Source organism: Lissotriton helveticus, chromosome 7 (assembly GCF_964261635.1).
Source record: "Lissotriton helveticus chromosome 7, aLisHel1.1, whole genome shotgun sequence".
Taxonomy (NCBI): domain Eukaryota; kingdom Metazoa; phylum Chordata; class Amphibia; order Caudata; family Salamandridae; genus Lissotriton; species Lissotriton helveticus.
This window is the reverse complement of record NC_136068.1, coordinates 1,355,135,543-1,355,157,041: the sequence shown is the minus strand read 5'-3', so window position 1 is coordinate 1,355,157,041 and position 21,499 is coordinate 1,355,135,543. Positions and strand designations below refer to the sequence as shown.

General features: G+C 49.7%; 1 protein-coding gene across 6 annotated transcripts in view; it reads left to right on the top strand.

The window, feature by feature from the left end:
* MYH10 (myosin heavy chain 10) overlaps positions 1-21,499 on the top strand; it is a 1,407,286-nt gene that overhangs the window by 718,104 nt on the left and 667,683 nt on the right. For all 6 annotated transcript variants that reach the window (XM_078654665.1, XM_078654664.1, XM_078654663.1 and 3 more), the window contains one exon: positions 1,920-2,113. In XM_078654665.1, coding sequence (XP_078510791.1) covers positions 1,920-2,113 — 194 coding nt within the window. The remainder of the gene's footprint in view (positions 1-1,919; positions 2,114-21,499) is intronic.

Genomic DNA, 21,499 nt, shown 5'->3' with positions numbered 1-21,499 from the left:
ATCTCCTACGCCGATGACACCCAGCTGATACTCTCCCTCACCAGAGACCCCGACACCGCCAGAACCAGCCTACACGAAGGGATGAAAGACTTCGCCGAGTGGATGAAGAACAGCCGCCTGAAACTGAACTCAGACAAGACAGAAGTCCTCCTCCTGGGACCATCGCCCTCCGCCTGGGACGACTCCTGGTGGCCCCCCACCCTTGGCACCACTCCCAAGCCAACAGACCACGCACCCAACCTGGGCTTCATCCTGGACTCCTCACTCTCGAGGACCAGACAAGTCAACGCCGTCTCCTCATCATGCTTTCACACCCTACGCATGCTTCGCAAGATCTTCCGATGGATCCCGACCGAAACCAGGAAGACGGTCACCCAGGCACTCGTCACCAGCCGACTGGACTACGGAAACACCCTCTACGCCGGAACCACAGCCAAGCTACAGAAAAGACTCCAACGCATCCAGAACGCCTCCGCCCGACTCATCCTGGACATCCCCCGACGCAGCCACATCTCCGGCCACCTGAGAAACCTGCACTGGCTTCCCGTCAACAAGATGATCACGTTCCGGCTCCTCACCCACGCACACAAATCTCTCCACGACCTGGGCCCCAAGTACCTCAACGACCGGCTGACCTTCTACACGCCCACCCGCCAGCTACGGTCTACCAGCCTCGCCCTCGCCGCCGTACCACGCATCCAAAGAGCCACCGCCGGAGGCAGATCCTTCTCCTACCTGGCGGCCAAGACATGGAGCTCCCTCCCCATCCACCTTCGGCTGACCCAGGACCATCTCACCTTCAGGAGACAACTCAAGACCTGGCTGTTCGAGCAGTAGCGGAACCCCCCCCACCCCCCAGCGCCTTGAGACCCTTCCGGGTGAGTAGCGCGCTATACAAATGTTATGATTGATTGATTGATATCAGAGAAAAAGATCACTTGGCCCATCTCCTTCTCGTCCCCGACAGGCGTAATGTCCAAATTCCACAACAGGCATTCTAGAGCTGTTAGCAGTGAAATCTGTACATTTGATTGCAGTCTTATAGAAGGACTGAATTACATGGTTTCTAAATACCAACCTCGCCTTCGGCACTGGTTTGTCACGTTGAGAGCATCATTGAGGAAACCTACATGGTTGATGCCAGTGCCTTGAGTCTTTAGTTGTTAAACAGAGGGCTTCGACTTTACAGCACTTTTGATCTGCGACCTTTAACAAATACTATATGCAATGAAGCGTTACCTACCTGCCCATGAGTTTTGTGGGGCTGAGATGAAGGCTTTTTCTTAGGGAACAGTCTAAGAGAGCAGGTTTTAAGAAGACACACTGTCTTGCTGACGATTGCTCAATGATTTGTACACGATTCAGAATAATTTTAACTGGATCTCTACTCTATAGGAGATGCCTACACGGCTAGGATCTGCTGCTGAACATCCAGTCATCAATTTTAGAATGGCAGCTTTTAAAATTTTACTTATTTGCCATCTTGTTTGCCTGGTGACTTATATCTCTCTGGCAGTTACAAGGCATGCTTGCAAGGAGAAGTCCACCTGGTGTTAGCAGGCGGTCAGAGGGTGCATCAAATCTTCAATGATGTTGCTTCAAACATGCAACTTGGTCTTGTCTATGATGATTGCTAAATTTGTTAATATGTCTAAAAAAAAGTGGAAAGACATTTACAAAAATATTACTTGTTTGTCAGATCAAAGTTTAGACCCTGCCAATTACTTTTGTGGCTTCTTACTCCATCGCTTTTGTATAGTGCCCTGACATGCTGGCATTGCTCTATACACTGATTGTAGATTTACCTGCTGCTGACTCCTCCAATCTACACCCAAATGCTGTTTTCTGTGTTAGTGTGAATGACAGCATTCAATAGTTCTGAGATTAATATTTTTTCCCACATTCCTTTCCACCGTCAGTGGATCGCATTGTTGGTTTGGACCAGGTAGCAGGCATGACTGAAACTGCCTTTGGCTCTGCCTACAAGACCAAAAAAGGCATGTTCCGTACAGTGGGGCAGCTCTATAAGGAATCTCTCACCAAGCTGATGGCAACCCTTCGGAACACCAACCCCAACTTCGTACGATGTATCATTCCAAACCACGAGAAAAGGGTATGCATGCAATTTTAAAAAATGTACTTTACATTTTTCTGTGTCGACCTAGTTGACAGATTGATGCTTTTGAAAGATGCTTCCTTTTGATTTATATGTAGAAATGTGGATTCCCATTCTCTGAAACATTGAAAGTCGTTTCTGTTGGCATAAAAGAAGGCCCATTCTTAGGCATATATAAATGGGGGTGCTTCATCAATATGCTTCAATGGAGGTTGCCTTTTATTCTTGTATATAAGAAGGTTCCTATTTATTTATTCATTTAAGTGAATGGTCTTGTAAATTTGTGCATGCAAATAGAGGTGTTCGTTAACTGTTGTCTGTAAATAGCGGATCCTGTTTATTGATGTATATAAACACTGGTTCCTGTTTATTGGAGTATTTAAATTGAAATGGGTAAGGAAACCATTTAATTGCAGGTTTACCCCCCACTTTTTGCCGCACTTTGACTGCCTGGTACGGAGTGATGACTCTGAAATACCTTGAACCTTGCTAAAAAGGACTCAGTGCATATGCTCTGACCCTTAAAAAGATGCATGTTTAATTGGCTTTACCCAACTTGCTTTTAAGTCCCTAGTATATGGTACCAGGAGTACCTAGGGCCTGTAAGTTGAGGTGTATCTCCTGGACTGCAGCACAAGTTGTGCCACCACACACACGGCAAGGTAAAAATGGCTCCCAGTCTGCTCCTGCAGACTGGAAGGGCAATTTAAAAACTGCTAATGCAACCTTGCCATTTAATGTAATGACAATGCCCAAACCTCCCTTTTTAATATATATGTCCCCTATAAGGTAGGCCTAATCCTACGGCAGGGTGCTGTATATTGGAGAGCCTAAATTGTTGTTTTTTCTGTGGAAAGCCTAGTAGCCCCATTGGCAAGTACAGAGATACAGGCTGACACCTCAGCACTGCCAACTTCCGAATAGAACGACTAAAGTTGGCACTGTAAGGTATGAAAAGAATCAGTGCATTAAATCAGATTTATTGGTTAAATAGAGTTTAAAGTCACTAGTGGGCAAAGTGCCTCTTTGAGCTGCCCAAATTTCCAATGCCAGTTTACTGTTGTACATGGGGTCAGTCCCACTTACTGCTTTCTGCCCTCCTGGGGAGACATGCTAACAACTCCCAGGACAGGAGACAATAGGGGCCTACTGGGGAGAGAGGCGTTACCTCCCTCTTACAGGAAGCCACATAGGTGTTGGCCCAGAAGGTGAGCTTCAAAGGAGAAACCACCTTTGAAGGGCAAGTGGGAAACACCTGTGAGAGGAGCTGCTCTATTGTTTGGATAGACATGCTGGCATTAGGGACAGGAGAGGGGAAACTTGTTATCAACCCGTTTTTTCCAGGGGCATGTAGCCCCCTTGGTATTCACACCTCTGTGTTTGTCTAGGGAGCTCTGGAAGCCGAGACATGGGCTCTGCCACTTTGGAAGTGGGCAGAATTGTGAATCCTCGGATAGCCAGATGCCACACTTCCCAGGAATTTGTCATCAAGAGGGAGGGAAGCTATTGGCACATTGGCTACCAACCACACCATAGCCGGAGTGCATTTTCTGAGCATAAATATGACACCCAGAACTTCTATCTCAACTGGACTGGAAGAAGGACTGCTCTGATGCACCAAGTTCCTGGAGAAGAGAGGCTGCACCAATATGGACTGCACCAGGTGGCTAGCAAAGAAGAGGCATTGTGTCTGCCGTGTCCTGCTCGAGGAGAAGTCTCCTCTAGAGCCCAGCCATAGCAGAGAGAGATTCTAAGGGTCAGTTGGCTGGCCTACTGTTCCCAGCACAGAGACACAACAGCTGAAGACTGCTAAGGGCGAGTGGCAGTCCAGATTGCGCATTGCGGCTCCCCGTGGTAGTGCAAAACCATGCACCAGGACCCAATACTCAGAAGTTGCACCTGAGCCTGCTGAACAAGAGAGTCATCAGAGTGCAGCTTGGTCACCCAGAAAGCAATCTACAGTTCGGAGAAGGATTTGACTGTGAACGCAACACCAGACGACTGGTAGTCCAGTGGCGACTGGACTTCAGCCAGTCTGCCGAGTACCTCATCGGACATCAAAACCTGTGCCCTGGACCCCCTCATCACAGCCACAGCATCCGGTATCCTTGGCATCAGGACCGCTCTATAGGAATCCATTGGACTGAGGATAAAGCACCTGGAACGTCTTGAAGACTGCTTCTTCTATGAAGGTAACGGTTTCTAAGGGTCTTTCTGGTCCCCCTGACTTGCTCTTCTCTGGAGTTGGTGACCTATAGTCACTCTTAGGTGTCTCCATTACAGCTAGCACAACTCTTTAGAGAAAATGTTTTCATGTGGCAAATTCATTGAATTTGACAATGGTTGTCTACAGTTGAGTGAAATGCTCTGATTTCTTATACATTGTAAATTATATATCTCCGTAACCCTCCAGTGGATCTTTTCTGTTGTGCTGTCTAAAAATACTTAAAATACAGTCTATTTTTATAAATTTTTGTCAGATTTCTCTGGTGTCTTGTTGATTTCTTCAATTGATTTGGTGCTGTTTAAATGCTTTGCACTTGTTCCTTTGTGTAAGCCTTGCTGCACAGAACCACAGCTACCCAGGGTTGAGCTGAAGTTTTGACAAACGAAACCTAAGGGTCCTAAAGGGGTGGGTCGGTGTATTACACGGCGAGGTCGCACACCCACACCATATAATAGACCCATTTCCCCACAAGATGCCTATACATTAATGAAGAGTGCCTTTTACTGATGCGTGTTCAGGGTGGTCCGTCTTCATCTTTGATTCCGATTTGACCTTTCAAATGCATACCAGCTGCGTAGTACAGCACAGCTTTATTCCAGCTGCAGTATTTTATATCTGCCTCAGGTCCATCATAATGTATGAACAGTGGGTGCAGCAGTATGCTTTCACATAGATGACACCATTGCTCTTTACGCTAGCCTTGTATGCTAAATGTGGACCATACTGCAGCTTGCAGAATGGTTTGTTGGCTCAGAAAGAGAGACCAGAGTTCAAACACAAGGAGATCTCTACACTGGCTCCCTGTAAGGACAAGATCACCTTCGAGGTGGCTGCTTTCATCTTAAAGTTTCTGTATGGCCTAGTATCTGCATATTTAGCTTCTAGAATTAGTGGGCACGTCTCTACTTGTTCTTTGTGGATGTCTGAAAGCCATTTTTTATAAATACCTACCTGTAAACTTTCATCTAAGTTCAGGCACATTGAAGTAGACTAGTTCCCAGACAAGAAAATGAGTAAGATGACTTTATTAAGCAACAGACAAGCATGGTTCTTAAAAGAGAGACATCCAAATGTGCCGTCTTAGACACCTGAATAGAAGCCTCACTCTATTACTCAATACAACAAAACAAAGCATCACCCTATCTATTGATTGCTAACAGACATTTAAACATCTCAAATGTTTCAGGATATGTCAATATCAATGTAACATAGGCACATTGCAAAAAAAAAAAGTTCTCAAAAAACATATTAAGAAGCTATCTTAACATCTACAACAAAGCATATATATGTGTGACCGATACATATCATCAAATAATGGAAATTGATGTAGAACATCTTGAATCAAATCTATTTAACTTTCAGTCATCCATGATGAAATAATTCATTTATATAGGTTTGTACCTGAACCTTTCCCGCTTTGTCCACATAATCTCACTCTGTGTTTTATTATCCATTCACATATTTGGAATTAACTGCCACCCTGGATTTTTACACACTTTACCTCCCTTCTGCTCAATGATTGCACATTCAATCATCAGTATGTCTGGTTTTGAAAAAGAACACCCCCATTTTCATTCCGATTTTTTGGACTTCATTCTGGTTGATGCTCCCACTCGCAAACTTTCCGGTTCCTGATATCAATAATTTGCATTTCTTGTATGAAGTATTGACTAAAACATAATTCCAGTGTTCTATGACACCATTACTTTTGCATAATAGAAAGAAACGTGAATATGCTGAATATCTTTCCACTTAAAAAATTCCACCATTTCATTGGAGGGTAGCTGCACTCTGTTATCAGTCACTACCACACTTGCCCGCTTTCTCTAATAAATAATACTTACAAAAAATCAATTGCAACCTTCATAGTTTGAGAGCCCGTTTTCACTTCCAGGCAGCAGTAAAAAAAAAAAAAAATCAACTACGATCAAAGCATACTTTATTACATTGCCCAAACATCAGCTTGATGTACAAATCCTTCAAGTAAACTCATTTGGTTCTACCCACACTCCTCACATCATTCCTCACCTGTTTTGGGGGCTTTATTATTGCAGGTGCACATTACACAAGATCCTACCCTACCCGTAGCACATATGTTAGTATTAGACCACCAAAAGTTCCTTCTACATTATCACGCAAGGGCAACTAATCTGCCTCACCGAAATATGCGTGCACTTCCTCATCTAGATTTCTTTTTTTAGGGTAACCCTTTTCTCATGCGTTCTGCAAGTTGTTTGATTTCTGAATCTGATAGAGACTTCTAGCCGCTAATTCCTTACCTTACAATTCTCCCCGAGGGTCCGATTTTTTGTGAGCAGTTCCCCTGTGCGCCAGTAGGTGGCAACATTCAGCTCCACGTGGCGTCTGCGCCATCAGTGACATGCACGGTCCCTATATAGGCGCCACCCCTGCACGATAGCGTTAGTTCTTTTCTTTCCTCGCTGTTCAACGCATGTCTGGCGAGAGCAACCCTTAGTAATTTTTTGACTGACCCTTTTCAACTTTTTGTCGAAGTTGTTTTTGAGATTTCCTCCTGGTGTGGCAGAATGTCAACTAGAAAGGCGGACTTCAAGCCCTGCAGCGCCAGTCACCGACAGATGTCGGTGACGGACCAACGCCTTGTTTGCCTCAGAGCGCGACCAGGATGCGAAGACCTGCATCGACTGCCGCACCATTCATCTCAAGGTCTTGATGGAGGCTGAAGGTCCCAGGTCAAGTTGGGGAGCCAACAATCCTGGTCACTTTCAAAGCCGTCTTCCGGTAAGTCCTACTAGAGTAAGAAAAGTAAGAAGTCGAAGAGGTCTTCCACTTCGCCCCGTCCGTCGAAGTCTTCTGACAGGATTAGGGAGCATTATCATTTGAGACCTGGCTCCACTGTTGAGTCTGCACCGGTTCCGTACCTCCCTGAGTTTTTGGGAGCCGGAGCGACCCCTGCCCAACTTGGTGAGTTTTGTGGGGCCATGCACCTCATATTTGTGCCACAGCTTAGGACAGGGGAACCCTACTCCCTAGGAACCAGGGTATTAGGTTTATACAAGAAAACAATGGTTCTGGTGGCTAATAGACAAAGAATTATGGTAATAAGTATGCACAATGGCAATAAGTATTGTAAAGACCCTAATAACATCAGAGGGCAGAATGGACACTCTACTCAGTTTGATCTTTGACTTTATTAATAACTACACATTTAGATAGTGTAAGGCACTTTCTTAAATTCAAAAAGCGCTACACTTTGTGCGTTGTGTACCCAAGTGAAGCATGGAACCAAAACAAGTGTGACTATATACAGTGTACAATTTACAAGGGGTTTCCATAAACAACAATCGACTATTCAATTTGTACAATTATCAACAGCCTAGGTGTGTGGTGACACTGGCTGTATGCTGGTCTTTTCTGTAAGGTTGTCGACGACGTTTCGACCCACTAAGTATGGGGAGTCCCCTCAGGACTGTTTATATGGGGATATCTAAAAAGGATAAGGATAGCATTAGGCCCACGTTAACGGCACATATGCGATAAACTAGCGAAGGGCCATGATTGAAGGCATTTACCTGATGTCGTGTGGCGCAGCTTAATGTGAGTGGTGTGACCCAATTGTGGTGAAGGAATAAAATAAAGGGACTCACGTGAGGACCCGGCCGGGTTCTTCATTGTGTGGTCAGGGAAGGAAAGGACATGGTTACATAGTATATTCACAAGCGGTGTTATACGTATTATGGCTAGCACTATGGTGTGTCTTACCTCACTGTGAGGGAAAAGAATTAAGCTGGCTCTTTCCGATATAATAAAGGACTCTTGAGATGCCCTGCTACGTCGGCACCTCTTTCTCCATGCAGCACTCGGAACCATCCGATGTGAACATCCTGGAAATTCAGTGCTACGGACGTAGCAGGGCATCTCAAAAGCCCTTTATTATATCGGAAAGAGCCAGCTTAATTCTTTTCCCTCACAGTGAGGTTAGACACACCTGAGTGCTAGCCATAATACGTATAACCCTGCTTGTGAATATCCTAGGTAACCATGTCCTGCCACCCTGGAGGTCAAGAACATCAGACTGTTGGGTTCATCAGGTTGTCCGGTGGGGCTACTCACCTTTATCACTTCTCCTACATTCGTGTCACCCAATTGCGACAGGCTGACAGAGGACCATCACTCCTCGCGCCACCAGTAAGTAGCTCCTGTCTTGGCCAAGGGAGCCATAGAGAGGGTGCTGATGCCAGAAGTAGGTTGTGGTTGTTATTCCTGCTATTTCTGGTACCCAAAGAAGGCGGAGGGCTGTGACCTATTTAAGACCCGTGCCATCTCAATTTCTTCCTGATAAAGGAGAATGCCATGGACCAGATAGACTATATGATAGCGTTGGACTTGCAGGATGCATCCTTCCAAACCCTAGCAGGACGCACATGTCCCACCTGCCTACAGGCACTACCTGCCGTTCACGGTGGTCCATGTGGTTCAGGTGTTCACCAAGGTGATGGCAGTGGTTGCAGCTCATCTGCGGAGATCAGGGTTGCCAGTCTTTCCCTATCTCGAAGACTATCTGTTGAAGGCGCACTCTCCCCAGACTGTCGTCTCCCACCTCCAGACAACGGCACAACGGGCCAAAGTCACACCTGACTCTCTCTCATATGCTCCCTTACATCAAAGCTATTCTGGCTACCGTGCAGATCTGAAAGAAACAGTTATAGATTCCTTACCTTGGAATTACCCCCAGGCGTCAGGCTGGATCCAAAAAGTATTTTGTCAGTTACCCCTGCGCGTCAGAAGGTGGCTGACATCAGTTCTTTCTTTTTCTGCACCAGCAAGCGCAGATCCGGAGAGATAGGTTCCCCAGTCACTTTTTCAGGTCGAGCCTAGCGCAGCGCACATGCGCTGCACTAGGAGATGAACTTTAGGAATTGGCCAGCTCCTTTCCACACACTTGTGCATGTGGCGGCATCCACCCTGCGGGAGCGAGCAGCGGTGCCCGCAGGGGCCATCTGTTTGTAATTATGGACATGCGCCTGCTTGTTTACATTAGCCTACTCGCGGTCGCCTTGCCGGCTCGACATCCTTGCGCTTTCACTTTCGTTCGCGGCCACGCTTGTTATCTGAGGTTTGCATTCTCTTCCCAAACCAGCTCCAGATTATCGCTGCTGGCAGAGCTTCCTGATTGTTACCATTTTACATTTTCTGAGGGTTTAAGACAAGTCTGTCTCTCTCTCTCGAATGGCTGGGCATACTTCTTTATTGTTTTATCTGCTCATCTCTGTAATTTACAGGTTTACTCAGGGTCCACCTGTCAAGTCTTTCCAATTAACCGTTTTCTCTTCCTCTGGTGACTCATGTGTTGTAATTTTTGCTTCTATCTCACACATTCTCTTCCACGAGCCTCCATTGCGTCTGCCTCTCCTTAACCGCTCCCCGTCAATTATTTTCTAAATTGTGCACCTATCTTCCTGTCTATGTATTAATCTCGAGCTCCTTATTTGCCTTTTGCTCTATTTCTGCATCTTGCTCGGTCTCTTTTTCGTCATGATACCTCCTCTCTGCCTACTTGTTTGTACCCCGGCGGTACAATACGGCATGTCACACTTAGCCCTCACCTGTATTTCCTCATGTCCCTCTCATGCATTACGCTGGCTTTTGGGGATTAGACCTGTAGGCGAGCTGTGGACTTTCCTTAATTCAGCAGAGAAGTACGCTACCTGCAAACTGCAATAAGTTCCAAGGTTTCAGTTTAAGATAGAGAGCTAGAAACAACCACTTATATAGACCATCGCGGACCTATCCGAGCTCTGGCTTCCTGATAGGGTCACAGCTTAGACCTTTCATTTGTGGCAACAGCCTGGGGAGTTGCCACTGAGCTCACCACAGACTTTTCTGCAAGCCTGAGGATCTCCTTCAGATATACTGTGACCCCTGCTTCTTACCGCGAAGGGCTCTCAAATTAGTACGGTAGGTGTCTCATAAGGGAAGTTGCATCATATAATTTGTATGCTAAGCTGTAGTCTGAGCAGCGGGCATACAAATGTGGTTTATGTAGGCGTAGTTTCGAGAGTGCATCATGGGCTTTTTTCACCCGCTTTCCTACCACTAATGCACAAGTCTGTGTGCAAGAGGCCGAGGAAGTGCGTGCATGCCTATCTGCAACTCCAGGAGTTAGACATGTAGTTTCAGTAGGCCTTGGCTGCAGTGTCACCCGACTGGCACTTGGGATTCTTGTCTGGGTTTCTTGTTTGTGTGACTACTCGGCCTCCCTGCCCGGGAGTTGCTCCTCTGAGGGATTTAATATGCAGGCGGAAGGGACCCTGCTGGCAGTGAAGGGGCACCAGTCCTGTGTGTACACAAACTTTTGTTCACAGGATCTTCGGCAGGGGCGCTCAGCTTAGAGGCACCGTTTGTCACACTTTCACCAACAGGCCCCAACTATCCTCACACACCAGGCCGCGCTAGAAAGTAGCGCTGTAGTGTGTGCTAAATGAGGACGCAGCAAGTGTGTGGGGCGCAGAGATTGTCTTCTTTCTTTTACTTCCCCAGCCCGGGGGAGGGGGCAGCTCCCGTGTCCCTTTTCTCTCCCGTAGGTCTTCCTTTGCTAACAGAAGTGTCTGTGCAGAAGAGAAGTATTAGAAAAACGTAAACAGTGACAGCTTGTATAACAAACCCTCAACCACGCAATGATGAACACAGAATAAACTTTTCAACACATATCCTGTTTCCTCGGGTTTAATAGCACATCGTTTTATTTGATCAAACACTAAGCCAATGTTCGTTGAAATTCGAGGAGGTTTTGGACATTAAAACGAGGATAGTTGGGTGACGTTAGACCACGAAACTGTCACTTTATATGCCTTTTCCTGACACTGCTGTCTCTGGATGTGCTGTTATTTTTTTGCTGTTCGTTATTCCCTTTACTTTCAGCCACGCTGCTATACAACATGGCTAAAACATATAGAGAAAGCCAACAGCTCTCACATAGTAGAGTGTTGTATGGCTAAACACTTAGAAGGTCCCAAAGCCGAGACCTATTGGATATGCCAATGCTTGTGACTGACTTTTTTGCAACTTTTGTAGACTTCGCTTTTGAGTATCAACCGACTCTTGGAGCACGAGGGATGCCTGGCTTCAAGACATGCGGTTCCTGTACCCGACTGATGTCGGTGACGGATCCGCACCGGGTGTGCCTCTACTGCCTGGAGCACGACCATGACCCCAAGTCGTGCTCCCACTGCCGAACCACGGCCCGAAGTCTTTGCGGGAAGGTTCCCGAAAGCTCCTTGAGATCCGGCAGTCGGCTTCCCATCGCTCAAGGTCCCGTCGCGTGGGAGGTCGAGGGACCGATCATGGAGTCATCATCACTCCTCTTCTGAGGACCCCGTCTTCTCCTCAAGCTCACACGTCTCCTTCAGCCTCACCACCGAACTCCTCTGGACCGACCACCGCTGCATCCACTTCACCTTCAGAAACCCACCACACACCACCGCACCCAACAGATCCCGCGCTGCTGCTGGAGCAAAATCACGGAAGACCAACTACACGCAAACCTCGCTCTCAGCCCACCCACCCTCGTCTACTGCCCCCCCTGACCCCCACCCCCCCCGGACCCCGCCCCCAGTTCAGCGACTTCATCGCCCAACTCCACAACCATGATCGATAACCTTGCCAACCTTGGACTGAAGCAACTCGTCACAACGCCCACCAACTCCGCGGGCCACATGCTCGACCCAGTCTTCTCCTCAGGCCCGTACGTCTCCTTCAACCACACCACCGAACTCCTCTGGACCGACCACCGCTGCATCCACTTCGCCTTCCAGAAACCCACCACACACCACCGCACCCAACAGATCCCCTGCCGCTGCTGGAGCAAAATCACCGAAGACCAACTTCACGCAAACCTCGCTCTCAGCCCACCCACTGAACCCTCCAACACCTACGACGCAGCCCACAGCCTCAGACGCTGGATCGAGGACTGCGCAAACATCCTCACCCCGCTGACGACACCCCCCACAGAGACACCAGCAAGAGGGCCAGCTGGTTCACCCCTGAACTCCTAGCCTCCAAGCAAGCCTAACGGAAACTAGAGAAGAAATGGCACAGTGAACAAACTCCGGACAGCCACGCAGCACACAAGGACGCCATCCACAACCACCACCACCTCATCAGGGTAGCCAAGAGGACCTCCTTCAAAGACCGCCTCGACAACAAGGCACACAATAGCAAGGAGCTCTTCAACATCGTGAAGGAACTCTCCAACCCCAGCTCCAGCTCCAACACCAACGAAATCCCGCCATCGCAAGACCTGTGCGACTCCCTCGCCACCTTCTTCCACCGCAAGATAGCAGAGATCCACAACAGCTTAAACACCCAGACAACAGACAGCAACACAACAGACCCTCCGTACACCATCGACCAAGACCCCCTGCTAGCCTGGGCCAGCGTGAGCATCGATGACACCATCAAGACCATGCGCTCAATCCACTCCGGCTCTCCGTCAGACCCATTCCCGCACCACGTCTTCAACAGAGCAAGCAGCTCCATCGCACCCCACCTGCGCAACGTCATCAGTCTCTCCCTCGAGATCGCGACCTTCCCAGAGATCTGGAAACACGCCAAGATCAACGCCCTACTCAAAAAACCTAGCACAGACCCAAGAGACCTCAAGAACTTGCAGCCCATCTCTCTGCTCCCCTTCCCGGCCAAGGTCATCGAGAAAACCGTCAACAGACAGCTAACCTGATACCTCGAAGAAAACAGTATCCTTGACCCTTCCCAGTCAGGGTTCCGCAGCAACCACAGCACCGAGACGGTCCTCATCGCCGCCACCGACGACATCAGGACCCTGCTGGACAACGGCGAGACTGCAGCACTCATTCTCCTAGACCACTCTGCCGCCTTCGACACCGTCTGCCACTGCACACTACGCGCACGCCTCCACGCCGCAGGGATCCGAGACAAGGTTCTGGATTGGACCACCTCCTTCCTCTCCGGCAGAACCCAGAGCGTCCCCCTCCCCCCATTCTGATCCGAAGCCTCCAAGATCATCTGCTGCGTACCCCAGGGATCATCCCTCAGCCCGACACTGTTCAACATCTACATGGCCCCACTCGCACAAGTCGCCCGACAGCACGACCTCAACATAATCTCCTACGCCGACGACACTCAACTGATTCTCTCCCTCACTGAGGACCCCCTCACCGCCAAATCCAACCTCCATGAAGGAATGAAGGCCGTTGCCGACTGGATGAAGATCAGCCGACTGAAGCTGAACACGGACAAGATGGAGGTCCTCATCCTCGGCTCCAACCCTTCAGCCTGGGACGACTCCTGGTGGCCTACGGCACTGGGAGCAGCCCGAACATCCACCGACCATGCACGCAACCTTTGAGTCATCCTCGACTCAACACTCTCCATGACCAAGCAAGTCAACGCAGTCTCCTCCTCCTACTTCAACACCCTCCGCAAGATCTACAGGTGGATCCCGACAGATACCAGAAGAACAGTCACCCAGGCCCCCGTCAGCAGCAGACTCGACTATGGAAACGCCATCTACGCGGGAGCCTCGGCCAAGCTCATCAAACGACTGCAACGCATTCAAAACGCCTCTGCACGCCTGATCGACGTACCACGCCACAGCTACATCACCCCTCACATGCACTGGCTCCCCGTCTACAAGAGGATTTCCTTCAAGCTCCTCATCCACGCACACAAGGAATTCCACAAGACCAGCCCAGCCTACCTCATCAGACGGCTCTTCTTCTACATCCCCAACCGTCAGCTCCATTCCGCCGACCTCGCCACCGTCCCTCGCATCCGAAGAACAAACACCAGCGGCAGATCCTTCTCCCACCTCGCCGCCAAGACCTGGAACACCCTCCCACTGAGCCTACGACAGACCCAAGACCTGCTGACCTTCAGGAGGCTACTCAAGACCTGGCTGTTCGACCAGTAGCACCCCCGAACCTCCCCCACCCTTTTTCCCCCCAGCGCCTTGAGACCCTCACGTGTATGTAGTGCGCTCTACAAATTCTTGATTGATTGAGTCTTCGCATTGGGGTCAGGTAAGTCGAGGCACAAGAAGAAGTCGAAGAAGCATCGTCGCTCTTCGACTTCCCCTTGTCCGTCGGCCGACGCGAAAAAGGGTGCAGGTGATGCCCCTCCCACGCTCCCCAGTCAGAGGCTTCAGGGTTGACTCCGGCCTGCCCTCCCTTCTCGGGACCGGGAGCGACCCCTGCCCAGCTTCATCAATTTTACGAAGTGATGCATGCCATCTTTGGGCAGCCCGACTCCGCCAGCGTTCTTTCGGGCCCTGCGGAATCGGCTGGGGGCCCTAGGCCTTCGACGCCAGCTGCTTCGGCCTTGGCACCGCCAGGCTTGGATCCAGATTGATTCCGGTCGACCTTGTTTCACCAGTGCTGGCAGGACCCTGGCTTCCACCCCAATGTGGACACGGAGCCGGACCGGCGTCAACCAACGTCGGATCCGGCGCCGCTGGGTACTTTTTTCCCTGTGTTCCACCCTGGCCATTTTCAGCCAGATTGGCAGCAAGAGGAGGGTCTGGAAGAGTGGTAGGACTCTGGTGACCCTTTAACAGATCAATTAGATTATGATCCGGACTGGAGAGAGGAACTGGGGAATGCCAGTGGTCTGGATACCTCCCTATACCTATAGGCATGTTGTCTCCTCCTTCCGTAGCTACGGAGGAGGGAGCGTCATACGCAGTGGTGTTGCGTAGGGCAGCCGAGGCTCTCCACCTCGAGCTACCTAGGTGGCAGTCAGGACTAACCTCCTGACAGAGGTCTTTCAACCGGAGCTCCTGCTGCCGTTTGCTGAGACCCTCACAGACATCCTTTTGGGCACTTGGTCCAGGCCCAACACAGGGGCCAAGCCTCCCTACCGTACCACCAGATAGGGAATCCAAAAGCTGGACCATCTTGGGAAGAAAAGGTTTTCTTCCGCCAGCTTGGGACTGTGGTCGGTAAACACTGCATGTCTGTTGGGCCTTTACATCTAATCTGTGTGGGATACGGTGATGCAGGTTCTGCCTTAGTCCTCGAAGGAGGCCAGGGCCGTACTCTCCCGTGAAGTTGCCGAGGGGAGAGACGCAGCAAAGTTTACCATCCTCTGTGGGCTGGTCACCCCCGACGCATGTGGCAGAACGATTTCCACGTTAGCTGCCCTTCAACGCTATGCCTGGTTGCGTTCAACGGTTTTTCCAGGGATGTCCAATCCACCCTTATGTACATGCCCTTTGTTGGCCCTCGCCTTTTCGGCGACAAGGCAGACAGTGCGCTAGAGCACTTTAAGGACTCGCGGGCTACCTCCAGGTCCTTAGCCCTCTCCATTACCCGCCCTGCGCAGTCTGCCTTTCGCCCCTTTTGTGGCTATGGAAGGGGTGCCAAAATACGTCCGGCACGGAGCCACAGGCCGGCGAAGGCTGTTCAGCTCCGACGCGACGTGGGAACCACTGGCATGGTTTTGGGGGCCAGCGGGCGGGCCATTGTACCACAGCCCCCCTCTGCAGCAGCTTCCAAACCCTCCTAGTCCGACCTTCCAGGGCCATCAAACGGCAGTGGGCGGCAGGATCCGCCATCACCTCCCCCACTGGTGCACCATTACGTTGGATAGGTGGGTTTTGCAGATAGTCCGAAGGGGTTACTCCCTCCCCTTCGAGACTTTCCCTCCCTCCATGCCACCTCAGTATCATCGCATGTCGAAGGATCACCTGGCCCTTCTCCAAGAGGAAGTTTCGTCACTTTTGGCCAAGGTTGCCGTCAAGCGCGTTCCTGCCCAAGAAGTAGGTCGTGGTTGCTACTCCCACTACTTTCTGGTGCCCAAGAAGGACAAAGGCCTGTGTCCTATCTTGGATCTCAGGAATGTCAACCGCTTCCTCCGGAAGGAGAAGTTCAAAATGTTGACGCTCGTTCAGGTCGTTGCTGCCCTCGACTTGGAGACCGGATGGTAGCTTTGGACTTGCAGGATGCTTACTTTCACATCCCCGTCCTGCCGGCCCACCGGCGGTTCACGGTAGGCCACAAGCACTTTCAGCTTACCGTGCTCCCCTTTGGCCTTACCAGCGCCCCTCGGGTGTTCACAAAAGTTATGGCGGTGGTCGTAGCTCATCTGCGCAGATCAGTGGTTCCAGTCTTCCCCTATCTCGACAACTGGTTGTTGAAGTCGGGCTTGCCCCAGGCAGTCGTCTCGCACCTCTAGGCTACGGCCGGCCTCCTGCATTTGCTGGGGTTCTCCATCAACTTGCCGAAGTCCCCTCTCAGAAGCTCAGAGCGATTCTGGACACAACGCTGTTTCGGGTTTATCCTCCCGAACAGCGTGTCCGGGATATTCGGGCTATGATTCCATTCTTTCAGCCTCTATCCCGGGTTTCGGTCAGGATGACCCTGAGGCTGCTGGGCCTCATGGCCTCCTGCATGCTGCTGGTTGATCATGCCAGGGGGCATATGCGGGCTCTGCAGTGGAACCTGAAGTTCCAGTGGGCGCAGCATCAGGGAAATCTGTCCGATTAGGTCCAGATCTCGGAGGGCACTGCACGGCAATTGCACTGGTGGCTTACGAACCAGGATTGGGTCAACTGCAGATCCCTTGCATATCAAATGCGGAACGACTGCGCCGCGAGGTAGTCTTGATTTTAAAAGGGGCTTATCACAGCCCAAGACTATGTAAATACAAAAATGAACTTATCACAAGGGAACTTATACCAATTAAGACGTGACGCGGTCTTCTATTATATACAAGTAGAGACAAAACATACCTAGGGACAGACGAATCCCCATGACAAAACTTGGACATGTTCATTTTACTGTTTGGTCATCTTTGCAAATAATGATTGAAGCCTTGAAAAAGTTTCTATGAAACGAAACACGTGTCGGCTGCCGGTTCAACGCTTGAAAGGAGGATTGTCACATCAAGCTGCTTAATTCTGTTCATATTGCCACTGTGTTTTAACTTTGTAACTCAATATTTTGTCAATTATTCATATTAAATCAGTACGGCAAGAACGATTTGATGTCCTGCTGGTATTTTGAATTGATTAACGCAAATAACTTTATGAATCAACGTAAAATTTAATAGGAGTGCCTAGGTTATTTTCTGTTGTATGTTTTCACTGGGTCCGATTGGGCTTCGGTGTTTTTGCACCTTAGGCAGTGGGGTGGGGTGCGGTTCTCTAAACCTCGAGGGGCACCAGTACTTGTTTTGTCATATTGAAGGCACAAGGGGTATCGATGTGCTACCAATTATTCCACCACTGCCATTTGTAAATATTGGCAGAGCTCTCTCCCTTCCCCAACCAGAACACACAGGGGTGACAGACGCATCCCTTCTGGTATGGGGCAGCCGCATGGGAGACGCGGAGATCAGAGGTCTCTGGTCTCCAGCGGAGTCCGGGCTCCACATGAACCTTCCGGGCGATTCGTCTTGCACTCAAAGCATTCCTTCCCTCTGTCCAGGGAAGAGTACTGCAGGTGTTCACAGACAACACCACCGCCATGTGGTACTGCAACAAGCAGGGCGGGGTGGGGTTGTGGACCCTTGGTCAAGAGGTCTTCCACCTCTGGACATGGCTGGAACATCAGGGCATATCCCTGGTGGTTCAACACATGGCAGGTTTACTGTATCCCAGTGCGGACAAACTCAGCAGCAGGTGAATGATGGATTACGAATGGCGTCTTCACTCAGAGGTGGTGGTGAAAGGTGTCTTTCAACAGTGGGGAGAGCCTTGATTAGATCTATTCGCCACCGAAGAGAACGCACAAGGTTAGCAATTCTGCGTGTTGGAATTTCCAAGGCAGCACTCGCTAGGCGGCGCTTTTCGTCGCGAGTTGAGTTGCGGTCTTCTATACGCCTTTCCGGCTATACCACTTGGGTTCAGCAGGGCTCTGCTCTGGGCACTCGTAAGAGCCAACTCTCGGCCATTTCAGCCCTCCTCAGGCTCCCTGACCAGCCTTCTCTTTTCAAGTCCCCTGTTGTAAATAGATTTCTTAAGAGGATTACTCATCTGTTTCCTCCTGTTCCCTTCATAATGCCCCAGTGGGACTTGGTTCTGGCATATCGTATGTGCGCTCCCTTTGAGCCAATGCATAACTGTCCTCTCAGACTCCTCACTTTGAAAACTGCTTTTCTGGTGGCCATCACCTCTGTGCGCAGGGTGAGTGAGCTACAAGCTCTGTCTTCCAAGCCTCCCTTTCTGGCTGTCCATCTGGACTAGGTTTTCCTCAGAACTAGACATTCCTTTCTTCCCAAGGTGGTTACTTCTTTCCACATTGGCTAAACCACCACTTTGTCCACCTTCTTTCCGCCACTGCATCCTTTAAAAGAGGGAGAGGCTCCACCGTCTAGATCCAAAATGTGCGCTTTCCTTCTGCTTGGATTGCACCTAACAATTCCGAGTGGACGGCGGGCTCTTTGTTGATTACGTGGGCACTAAGAAAAGTCGGGCCGTGCACAAATGGACAATCTCCAGATGGGTCGTTCTGTACATCAAAGCCTGCTATTCTTTCGCTAAGAAGGAGCCTCCGGTGGGGCTGCCCGCCTATTCCACCAGGGCGACGGCAGCTACTACTACTTTGGGACGAGGAGTCGCCCTAAATGACATCTTTCAGGCAGCTATGTGGGCATCGCTGCACACATTTACGAGACACTACTGCCTGGACAGCCAAGTCTGGAGAGATGGCTTCTATGGCCATACTGTTCTCCAGGACTTTCTGGTGTGAACTTGGTTTTAAGACCCCCCTCCGGGGTTGGTATTGTTGGGGTATGTATTCTAAGGTAAGGAATCTATAACTAACTGTTTCTTTCAGATGAGCAAGTTACTTACCTTCGGTAACGATATATCTGTAAGAAGCATAGGTTAGTTATAGATTCCTTACTGCCCCACCCATCCTCCCCGTTCTGCGAACTGACTTCTAAGGCTAAGGACATCCTTTCAGGGCCCTAGTTTTGTGCACCAGGGGTCAGTGTCTTGCATGGCTCTGCGCTTCTGGCGTGGAAAGTTGTGTACAGAACTGACATCAGCGCGCAAGAGCGGCATCTATGTAGCTACGGTGAAGTCATCCCTGTTACCACGCCGCCAACGACGGACGCAGAGTCGACCGACGCCACCTTCCGACGCGCAGGGGTACTGCTGACGAAAAACGTTCCGGATCCAGTCTGACGCCTGGGGGTAATTCTAAGGTAAGGAATCTATAACTAACCTATGTTTCTTACAGATATAGCATTACCAAAGGTAAGTAACTTGTTCTTTCGGGCTTGTCCTCCTGAACGGCGAGTCGAGGGTATTAAGGCTCTGATACCAATGCTTCAGCCTCTATCCTGGATTTCGGTGAGATGGACTACGAGGCTGGTGGGCCTCATGGCCCCCTGCATCCTTCTTGTGACCCATGCCTGCTGGCATATGCGGGCTCTGCAGTGGGACGTGAAGTTCAGGTGGGTGCAGCATCAGGGGAATCTCTTCAACATGTTCCAGATGTTTGAGGGAACAGCAGAAGATCTGCAGTGGTGGTCAACAAACCGCGAATGGGTCAGTGGCAGAACCCTCTTCCATCCCCAACCAGATCTGACAGTGGTGACGGATGCATCACTCCTGGGATGGGATAGCCATCTGGGAGAGGTGGAGATCAGAGGCCTTTGGTCTCTGGTGTAATCCGGATTCCACATTAGCCCACTGGAGCTCCAGGGGATCCGGTTGGCATTAAGAGCCATTCTGCCCTCCATCAAGGGAAGGCTAGTACAAGTGCTCACCGACAACACCACCGGCATGTTGGACTGCAACAAACAGAGTGGAGTGGGGTCGTGGACCCTTTGTCAATAGGCCCTGTATCTCTGGACATGGCTGGAATGTCAAGGCATATACTTGATGGTTCAACACCTGGCGATCTCTCGGAACACCAGGGCAGATGTACTCATCTGAAGCTGCCTAGCAGATCACGAGTGGCATCTCCATTCTGAGGTGGTGCATAGTCTCTTTCAGCAGTGAGGAGAGTCTTGGTTAGATCTGTTCACCACCGCTGAGAAGGAAGTTTTGTGTGCTGGAGTTTCCAAGGCAGCTCTTCTTCGGGGACGCTTTTCGTTTCAAGTGGAGCTCAGGCCTCCTGTATGCTTTTCTGCCAATACCACTCCTGCCTAGAGTTCTCAAGAATATCAGGAACTATTAAGCCCAAATCATCCATTTGGCTGCAGACTGGGCTCAGAGTTTGGTATCCCTAGCTATTGAGCAAGAGAATTGGTCATCCAATCAGACTGCCCCTTTGGGAAGATCTTCTGTTGCAGCTTCAGGGGCGGGTTCTCCACCTGACCTAGTCAATGCTTCTCATTTATGTGTGGAGATTTAGCTGCAACAGTTAATAACTTTTGGCCTTCCGCCCAAAGTCTGCAAAGTTATCTTGGCAGCCAGGCGTCCCTCTACCAAAACTGTATATGCCTGCCGTTGGGGCATGTTTGTGGCATAGTATGGAGAGAAACCGGTCGACCCTCTTTCTGCTGCCCTCTCTCAGGTCCTTCTCTTTATCCTTTCTCTTGCCCAGCTGGTTCTGCTTTTGGGAACCTTAAATGGCTATCTTTCTGCCATCTCAACCTTTTTGCGGTTGCCAAATCAGCCATCCTTGTTCGTTCAAATTCCCTGTGGTGAATGTTTTTGAAAGGTTAGCAACATTTTTCCACCGGCAGGCATTTCTTAGTGGGACCTCAATCTTATCCTTACATTTCTGATGTGTACTCCCTTTGAACCACTGTACAACTGTCCTGCACACCGTCCTGGGCAACGGTGTGTGAAAAAGGAATCCTACTTACTGTTTTCTGAATCAGTGATTTTCACGGGTTCTTGCTGTGGATTGGAGATCTTCAATGATTGCTAGGCATCAGCCAACATGTTTTTTTATTAGCATCATGTTTCTTTGAAATCTGAATAGTCTCTATGGTTGTTTTCGGATTTTGTGGGCCTTTGGGGCAAAAGAGAGTATGAGGTCCTCTGTCGTTGATGATGGTTAGTTTTGGCTAGGAGTCATGGATATTTTGGTTTTGTTATTTAGCTTATGCTAATACCCCATTCGGCAGTGCACCCCTCTTCCGACTATCTCTTTCTTGCAGAACACAACTTGAGTTGCCTCCTTGAGAGTGTCCATACTCCCTGGTATAAATGCAACGTAGACAAGGTCTTTGGATTCAAT